General features: G+C 34.9%; 1 protein-coding gene across 8 annotated transcripts in view; it reads right to left on the bottom strand.

The window, feature by feature from the left end:
- LOC149801712 (phospholipid-transporting ATPase ID-like) overlaps positions 1-10,500 on the bottom strand; it is a 246,481-nt gene that overhangs the window by 14,017 nt on the left and 221,964 nt on the right. For all 8 annotated transcript variants that reach the window (XM_089955994.1, XM_089955993.1, XM_089955997.1 and 5 more), the window contains exons 22-24: positions 9,131-9,354; positions 4,601-4,684; positions 1,808-2,053 (exon numbers count right to left, since the gene is read on the bottom strand). In XM_089955994.1, the coding sequence (XP_089812120.1) occupies positions 1,808-2,053; positions 4,601-4,684; positions 9,131-9,354 (554 nt within the window). The remainder of the gene's footprint in view (positions 1-1,807; positions 2,054-4,600; positions 4,685-9,130; positions 9,355-10,500) is intronic.

Below are 10,500 nucleotides of genomic sequence, written 5' to 3'. Positions count from 1 at the left end.
ATCAAGACTAAGCCATGTTAAGTTGTTACAACACCCAAGTCATCAAGACTAAGCCATGTTAAGTTGTTACACACCTCAGGCATGAAGACTAAGCCATGTTAAGTTGTAACAACATCCAAGTCATCAGACTGAGCCATGTTAAGTTGTTACAATGTTTAAGGCATCAATACTGAGTGATGTTAAATTGTTACAACACCCAAATCATGAAGACTAAGCCATGTTAAGTTGTTATGTCCAAGTCATCAAGATTAAGCCATGTTAAGTTGTTACAACATCCAAGTCATCAAGATTAAGCCATATTAAGTTGTTACAACACCCAAGTCATCAAGACTGAGCCATATTAAGTTGTTACAACACCCAAGTCATCAAGACTAAGCCATGTTAAACTGTTACAACACCCAAGTCATCAAGACTGAGCCATGTTAAGTTGTTACAACACCAAACCATCAAGATTAAGCCATGCTAAGTTGTTACAACACCCAAGTCATCAAGACTGAGCCATGTTAAGTTGTTACAACACCCAAATCAAGATTAAGCCATGTTAAGCTGTTACAACACCCAAGTCATCAAGACTAAGCCATGTTAAGTTGTTACAAACCTGAGGCATGAAGACTAAGCCATGTTAAGTTGTAACAACATCCAAGTCCTTAAGACTGAGCCATGTTAAGTTGTTACAACGTTTAAGGAATCAATACTGAGTGATGTTAAATTGTTACAACACCCAAGTCATGAAGACTAAGCCATGTTAAGTTGTTACAACACCCAAGTCATGAAGACTGAGCCATGTTAAGTTGTTACAACACCCAAGTCATCAAGATTAAGCCATGTTAAGTTGTTACAACACCCAAGTCATCAAGACTAAGCCATGATAAGTTGTTACAACACCCAAGTCATCAAGACTAAGCCATGTTAAGCTGTTACAACTTGCTGAGCAATCAGCATAAATCAAGTTTAAAATTAAGATAAGCGTGACTTAATGCACAATATTCACTTTTAAGTCAAGTCCAACTGCAAAATGCACAGACCCAGATCTGCCTTTGCATACTATGCCAGCTGATCTGGGTATATGTAGTTTGTTAGCAGTTATCCAAAGAACAAACAACAAAGACCCTGACCTGCTGGCACTTTATGTGACAGCTCATCAAAGTCTATGTTGCTTGCAGTTGGACTCCACTTATAAGCAAGTATATAATGTAAGCACGTAAAATCTGCATTTTGTAAAGTACAGAGGAATGTTTACAAGCATTCCAATACAGAGGATGGTAACAGAAGCTCTCATCACATCAGTGAGATCATGGGTTCAGTTCTTCATATCAAGTGGTGCAAAAGGATTATAAATGCTCATCCATGGCCACTGTTTCCTGTGCAGGTAGCAATTTTTCCTAAAATACAATCTGGCCCAGTGATTTTCACTCTGAATCCAGATTGGGAGTGTGAAAGTTGCTCTGGTCCAACACAGTTATTGCTGTTGTTGGGTCAATCAATCAGAAAATTAACCTACATGCAACTGCCCCTGTCAATCCAGCTGCAAACAGGTACTAGAGATGCAAATACCTGCATCCCCGTCCACCCACCACCACTTTTTTGCCCTGTTTAGTAGAATCTCAGTTACTGGAATACCCAAGAAACTAGTAGTCCAAGTCCATGAGGTTCAATATATATATGGGCATAAGGCCCAAACTGAAACACATTTGATCCAATGTGTTTGATCCAGCCATGTTAGAGAGAATGAGATCTTACTATATTTGTGCAATCTACCTCAGTAAACCACCATTACAGAACATTTTCCAACCTTCCTGATACTCACCCTCAAGTTCACAGCAACAACAAGACAGCTTGAAACAACAGTTGCAAAGGACTGTTGGTCGGCAAGATCTGCTCCCCATGGACTGACTGCCCAGTAAAAGGCCCCATATGGTATGAAGAACAAAACAATGGACGTAAGAATCCCCTCTACTGCGCTAAAAATAAACACCCACTTGTTGAACAGGAGATTCACCAAACCAGGATGGTACAACTTGGGATAGCGTAACGAATAGTACTCGTCAACATCCTGAAATGACAATGACATTGGTAAGCTGTTAGAAATCACAAAAGTTTTAACAAGCATCAATTCTTTTAAAACTCTGAATGACAACTAAATTAATGAAATTTGTAGGTTTAGTATTTGGTTTATGTCTGGTGAGAAAATGACAAAATATGCCAGTGGTGCTAAATTTGCAGAGAATTAATTACAGTAGGCCTAAGAATTATGATGCTTTACAGTTACTGGCTGTAACTGAGTTTCCATTTATACAAACCCAACAGACTGTAATTGTATTTTTACAGGTTTTAATATATTTACTACCATATACTGTATTTCTTATATGTCAAGGTATCTGCTGTTTCAAATTGTACTCAACATATAAGCAGATATATATGGTATATCACAGTGCAATTTAAATAAATGCATTCTTAGTTGACACAAAATAAAATAATTTTTTTTAAAAACAAGAGTCCCCCAAAGGGACTGGTATTCTACTGGGAAAAAAGAATTTCCAGGAACCCATGACATGTCCACTTATTTCCTTTTACCATATATACTCGCTTATATGTAAACATTTTTTACAAACAATTTTATAATGCAGAGCAGGAGTTGTCTTACAAGTACAACATTAAAATGTTTTTTTTTAAAATTCTGACCTTAATCCCTTAGCTTGTAAAGGTTTTGTTTTCCTCGTTCACAATGCCTTGATTGAGCAGCTAATGTGATAAATCAGACCTTAATCCCTCAGCATGTAAAAGCAGCACTGTTACGTTTTGCCACTGGACAATCCCTTGATTGTGCCTTGAACCTGATACTTGTTCAATCCCATGATGAGTCCCTTTGATCATGCCACACAACTGACACCTGTTCAGTTGCGATGTTCCTTTGACGTGATTTTAAAGAATGGTCTAAATTTATGAAATGTCAGTGTTCTGTCAGTTACTGCATACTTTGTGACTTAGTTTACATACATCATGAATTGCTAAACTTCGTTACATTCACCAACATGGGGGCAAAAAACATAATGCCTACACAAGCCATTCAGGGCAATATAAAAGGCTTGATGTACTCATTATAGTAATATTTCTTTTAATTTCCATACTTTCCAAAAAAACTTTGATCAAATTATTAAAAGCAGTATACAGATAAAACACTATGAGTCCCATCTTAACCCAAATGCATAAGACAATAATGTAAGACTGTTGTTATTTATTGCATTCCTCCTATAAATAAATCAGATTTGAGACAAGTTTTTATCAAGTTGACAGGATATTTAAAATTAAACTTAATGACAGCTCTTTCAGAGTCATGTGGAAATAATAATTTTTGAGAACTGAAAGTGACAGTTAAGATTACAAATTAAAACTATAGGAGATTATAAATGAATGCCATATTATTTATAATGGACACGTATGACCAAATTACACACATGAATCATACACCAAAATAAAGGGAATTACAAGTTATATACACAAGGTATTTTTTAAATAGTCAGGATAGCCAGTAAGGAAAACATGGGAAATTCATTTTCTTTAAAAATAAACCCTTATGCAAATTATGAAGCTGTAAAATAGAACCTAACAAATATGTTTATGGCAAGCACCCAAATGATCTATATTGTAAGTGTACCTCAACTGACCCAAGAGATGTCCATCCTCTGAAAATTCTGGAAAGAACTCAATAAATATAACTCACAATCACTTCAATTAAAAACCAATTAACATATTTGTCTGTCATCAAGTGGTGGCTGAAAATTCCTGAAAATTCTTCGTTTTTACCAGACTCTGATCAATATTTGCAAAATTAAAGGGCTTTTCCTGGTCGGGAATAAACCATTCTTTCACCTGCTGCTAGATTTCCGGCAGCATGAGGACCTGACCTGATACATGGTTCATACAATTTCCTGATTATCAGTAGCATGAGGACCCTGGTTAATACACGGTTTATACAAAAATCTCAGAACCATACCAAGCGCTTTTTCAAAGGCTTGTTATAATATTTTCAAGGGCTTGCATAAATTAACTTATCACTTTAAAAGTAATTCTGAAAACTCTTATACTGTATTTGTGTGGAGTCCATTTTCCAAATTTTAAAATAAAGTGTAAAAAGTGTAAAAAGCTTTTGTCTTAAAACATCGACATATATATAATAATGGCATTATCAACTAAAGTGACTTCTATCTGCCATATGCACTTTTGTCAACTCGTATTCTAAGTTGTGCCCAATCTGTACAAGTATATACCTGAGCAATGCATGTAACCAACATTTAACTCTGGTGTGGTTATTATGTTGTGATTCAGTGACCCATAGCAATAAAAAAATCTCTAATGCAGCAGCCAGGAGCTTATTACAAGTTTTCCTGGGATGCTAAAATTTTAACTTTGCATCCTTATTACTCATCATAAAATATGAAGTGAAAACATGGATATTTGTACAAAGTTATTAAAATAAATATAAATCCAGGAGATTTTTTTGCTTATTTTTATAAACTTGTTACCTTATTTTTATAGACTTGTTTCCTTTACTAAAATACCAACACTAATCAAAATATTTGTATTGCCATCTAAGTCTTACCTGATCGAAGATCCCCAATGCTAGGATAGGTAATGAGGAGAAGAACAGGTTGTAAAATGATATGAAGTATGGGTCAAACAATGTCTGAAATGAGAAAAAAAATATGAATTTGCTGTGACTACATTTGAACTTTTTTTTTTACTTACTTCACTGGAATATATCAAACTAAAATGGTGCACATAAAACTGGCATGGTAATAAATACTGGTAAAACTAAAATATTACTTATCTCAACACAGCAAAGAAGGACAATTCTTGATAGTGATGAACTATGTCTGACAAGGAAGGATAAAAATATGCAAATGGTCTGTCATGATAGACTACTTGGTGTTCTGGAAGATAATAACCTATCATGGACTGAACATATCAAACATATCAGTAAAAAAGTCAATTCAAGTTTATGGCTTCTCAGTAGGATAAGACATTTTATCCCTGAAAGGCACATAAAACTATTTTATAACAGTTACATACAACCCTATTTAGACTACTGTAATACAGCATGGGGTAATTCAAATGATAAAAACATAGCAAAGCTGGAACATCTTCAAAAAAGAGCATTTGGGCTAATATCAATCCAGAAAGAAAGCAAGGAAAATTTGCTGGTAGGTTAAAAATATTACCTATTAAAGACCAAATCTGATTGAGAAAAGTCAAATTAATGTACAGGATATCTCATAACAGTGCCCCTGAATATTTACAATCACTATTCCAGTATAGGCTACCTGGTAATACTCCCCACCTGCGATCCATGTCTACCAAACAGTATAAAATTCCCAAACCAAATAAGGAGTTATTTAAAAAAATGTTTCCAATACTCTGGAACTCTGCTCTGGAATAGTATGCCAGTTGAGATTAGAAATGCCCACTCTATTTCCTTCTTCCAAACCCAATATATCCAGTGGCTTCAGAGATGCAGCTAAAATAAATAAATTCCTTTCTATGAGGGCTTCAAGGTAGATTAGTTTTTAGCTAATTGTGTTACCATCTTTAAATAAGGTCATTATTATTATTATTATTATTATTATTATTATTATCATTATAACAACAAGCACTTGTGATTGCTCACATACTGTGTAATTGGGCCTTGGAAACATAGAAGCCAGAGAACCTTCAGGAAAGTAATTTTGTTATACTAACGCATGTTTCTGAGAGTATACTTACTGAATAACAATAACGTTAAGGAAACAGACTTCAATATCTCTTGATTACAAAAAAATTACATCATTCTTATCTAAATAACATACAGACAATGGGAAGAAACCCTTCCAGATTACCTCCCCTTTCCATTGATAGGTGGCTATTCATATACTCAATATTCATCAGTTTAAGCTTGAGTGAAACATTAATGAAAATACTCATATTGTGGAGAGGTGTGGGAGTGATTATTAGTAATGTGATCAAGAAAGTATTTTTGAAGAAATGTAATTTTCATAACAATTTCTCCACTGAATATGCTGACCAATCAAATTATTGTTATGTGAATAGGTATAGGAGGAAGCATGACATGAGCATCCAACATCTTCTGCTGGCAATGTCTAGATTAGAACCAATGATCTAGCTATTCCACTTGATGGTGCTGATCTTTCACCTGACAGTCTTAGCCTAACACCCTGTTAACATTTACCTTCACTACCTGACACTCTGAATTTAACTTTGGTCTGACTTGATGATAGCATGGAATTAGTATTTTTAATGAAAATTTCCATTGGCATATTAAAGAATTTGTTCAAGTCCACTATTGTCACATACTACTTTATGTTAAAATGCTTCAAATGAAGTAAACCTTTCTTTATCTGATGTGATGTGATGTGATATGATGTGATGTGATGTGATGTGATTTGGATTTTTAACGTAGCTTTAACAATTTTTCAGTCATATCGCTACGATGTCTGCAATGCGGCAGCTTATAGTGATATCTAGCACTGAGGCATCATGCCGCAGACATGTAGCATGATGTCCCACCCAGTCACATTATTCTGACACCAGGCCAACCAGTCCTAACACTAACCTCTTAATGCTGAGCGCCAAGCGAGGCAGCTGTTAGTACCATTTTTGTAAGTCTTTGGTTTGACTCGGGCAGGGATCGGACACTCTAACCACTAGGCCACCAGAACGGTTTCTTTGTTGGAAACAACTGATGCAAAAAACTTTGATGGAAAGTTATAATATTCACAAGGTTCTAAAATATTCCAACATGTAGATCAATGTGACTTTTACTGGCAAGTTTTCAAAGGTGTTATACAGTTCTAAACAAAATATGTACTGATACAGCTTATGTTGTTATATGTTATTATGGCTATTTCCTTTTAGTAGTGGTATCCAAGCACATTCTTAATTTTAATTTATGAAATATCCGACAACATGAGCTTTCAAGTGGCCTGGTTGGGTTGGGGTGCCACACCAGAAAGTTAAGACATGAAGATAAGTGCAAGCAAACTAAAGAACATATCATTATTAGCTTTGAAAACACACAAATATTCTACTTCTCTTGCATTTTTCTTTCCAGTTTTGTATTCTTTGCTCAGCAATATCTTGTGAAGTACAGGAAAATTTAGAAATGTTGGAAAAAATATAGGAAGATGTAGTGTTGCCATAAAAATATATGAGAATGTAGGAAGATACAGGACACTTGTTGCAAGACCTTTTAATATTGAGACTAATGGAATATGAAAAATGTTCCTTGATATGCATATCAAAGGAACTCAAGTCAAGTTGGATGGATAGGGATATGAAAGTATGCATATGTCTGATCAAGAGAGCTCAATAATTTAACCCTTTTGATGGAAAATCATAATGACCATGATGGTTTCATCTTGAACTTTGATGTGGCTATATAACTGTGGAGCCTGCTGAGATCTATCAATGGTCCAAGTTAGCTGTTGCTTTTAGCATTAAAAATAGGCCTTGAATAAAATCCTGGAGAGTTTGTTTTGTAATTTGTTTTGACCACCTGCTTCAAGACTTGTTTTGTAAACTCTATAACCGTTTCCTTTGAGAATTTGTTTTGTAAACTCTCTTGACAGCCTGCCCTGAGTTCACTTTGTAAACTCTCTTGACCACCAGCACTGAGAGTTTGTTTTGTAATCTCTCTTGACCAACTGCTTCGAGAGCTTGTTTTGTAAACTCTCTTGGCCATCGGCTTCAGGAATTTGTTTTATAAACTCTCTTGACCAACTGCTTCAAGAGTTTGTCTTGCAAACTCTCTTGACCACAGCTTCAGGAGTGTGTTTTGTAAACTCTCTTGACCACCAGCTTCAAGAGTTTGTTTTATAAACTCTCTTGACCACCTGTTTCAACAGCAGTGCTAAAAAAATCTGATACCCTGATGCCCAGGGCCATTCTAATTTTAAATCAGGTCCATCATGTATTCTAAATCAGGTGCTCAATGGTCTTGTCAAAAAAAAAATTAATTTGCTTGACAAAACTTTGATCAAGCTGAAGAAATGTGTAAACGTATTTTCAAGATGCTGACATACCTGCCATAATACGGAGCAATCTAAATCAGATCGCCACTGTCCTATGTGAAACTGAAATCTGATTTTAATCAAATTTAATCTTGGCGTGTCATGCTAAAAATATGATTTTGTACTCCAAAACCCCCTGACACAGTTTGTTTTGAGAAAACAATTTTCAGTAATCTCCACCAAAAAAAAGCACCATTTTCAGTATATGCACATTACATATTGCATGAATAAATGATAAACAGTTGTGATTGGAGCTGATGTAAACTATCCCCTGTGCAGTTTAAATAGCAGCAATTAAAAGCAATTAAAGGCAACGAGGTCAGGTATAAACCACTATTTTACATATTAATGAATTGACTGACAACAGCTAGTGAGATGTGTTTGAAGGCTGCAGTGGGTGAGCCCATTGTGCTAATCTGCAATAACAAGATTTGCAATATATTTTGTTTAGGATCAACTGGACATCAGAGAAACCCCACAAAATATGACCAGTAATACAGAACAAGTAGCATCAATAGTAGCCATCTTGGATGCCAGATCAGCATCATTTTTCATTTAGGACCAACCAGATTCTCAAGATGGCCTCTGTGTGGCCATATTGTATTTCAGAGTGAAATCATTTTCATTGAGGACCAACTAGACATCATAAGAAGACTGGTAAAAAGCTCATGTACAAGATTTTCTGTTCAGATCAAAGAGTGACAACAAGATTGGCAAGATTGCCTGCTCTGGTGGCCATACCAGATGTCTGATCAGCACCAATTTAATTCAGTGTCTACTAGATATCACAAAAAGTCTTTCTGTGAAAACACCATGTTGATGTGACCATCCATTCAGAAGGAGTGGTGATAAGATTTTCAAGATGACTATTGTGGAATCTTGGGATGAATGTGCGTGTAAAGTTTCATGGCAATCCTCTAAATTAGTTTAGGAGTGGCGATAACAAACTTGTGCAAATGGAAAGATGAATGATAGATGATAGACAATGGACAACAGGCCATCCCATAAGCTCTTGTGGTCTACAACCAGTAGAGCTATATAAAAATGCTTAACAATAAAATTCTTACCTGTGCTGAAAATCCACAGAAAAAGGCAAACCAAAAATGACACAGTGTGAATGCAAAGTTCTTGTAGAAAAAGTACTTGAGAAATTTACACATCCTGAGATAGGACCAGCGACCATGAACAAGAAGAAGCTTCTCCAAATATCGAAATTGACTGATGGAGAAGTCACTTGCTAGAACTGCTTGCATCCCCTCCTGGCCACTGATGCCAACACCAATGTGAGCAGCTAATAAAAAAGCAAAACATGCAAGATAAACAATCATAACAATTCATCTCAATCTTGCCTAGATGTATGTTCAATGACTTTCATAAATTTTACACAATATCTTCACCATGCTGATAATGAGGCTGCTGATGCCTACATCGTCAGAAAAGAGACAAGACATGCCCATTATGTGTCAAACCTGGTAAGACAATTAAATCAATAATTAAAATTTAATCGAACATTAACTCATATTGTCATCATTTATAATACACTGAGAACAAAATAAGAACTCTAAAAGAGATTCTTATTTCAACAGAAAAATACCTGTTTTCAATCTTGCAAATTTTTCAATATTTCTCTTACCTTGGAATACTAGAGCATTATTTTAAATTACAACATTGAAAAAAAGTACATAATATCTATGTAAATAGATACATCCTTTCAAGTCAATATATCTTAAATACAAATGGTTGGCAGAATAATCATGCACTGTCTCAGATGTTGACTTCATCATGCAATGGAATAAAAAAAATGTCTTCCTTTCGTACAAAATAGGTCACATGTAACATTAAGTCTAAAAATCCTAATCTTCCCCTGAACATATTACTGAAAGCTTTTTTTTTAAAACAACTGTTATAAGCTTATCAATCAAAAAAGGGTTAAACAGAAAGCAGTGTCTAACCTGCAACCATGGATGTACCTGAATCTTACGTTCAACAAGTTCAGTTGATGCAGCTGACATTGGCATCTTAAAAGTGATACTTGCCATGCCATGACATTGGCTAATGCAAATGACAGAAATAAGTTTTGGCATACAATTCAGGAGTTAGTTTTAGCTTGGGCATGCTATATTTTAAGAGATTTATTTATTATTGCAAAATCAACTGAATATCTTCTTAATAAAAAAACACTGCAATTTCATCTTAGATTAGAATCTTAAAAACGGATCGGTTTTATTAAAAAGTAAGCATGGAATTTAAATCTTGTACTGTCAGATTAAACCATTTACCCAAAATATGCAAGTGTCACTTGCAGTAAATGTCTTTAGATTGTCCTATTCAGTGTTTTAAAAAAATACTCAAATAATTTACATGCTTAAATTTCTCACATTAACGTATGTTAATATTGAATCTAAGTAAATAAGTAAAAATTAGAAGAAAAAATGTG

This window comes from Sinohyriopsis cumingii, chromosome 4 (assembly GCF_028554795.1).
Source record: "Sinohyriopsis cumingii isolate HCF-2022 chromosome 4, ASM2855479v2, whole genome shotgun sequence".
NCBI lineage: Eukaryota > Metazoa > Mollusca > Bivalvia > Unionida > Unionidae > Sinohyriopsis > Sinohyriopsis cumingii.
This window is presented reverse-complemented; position numbering and strand designations above follow the sequence as displayed.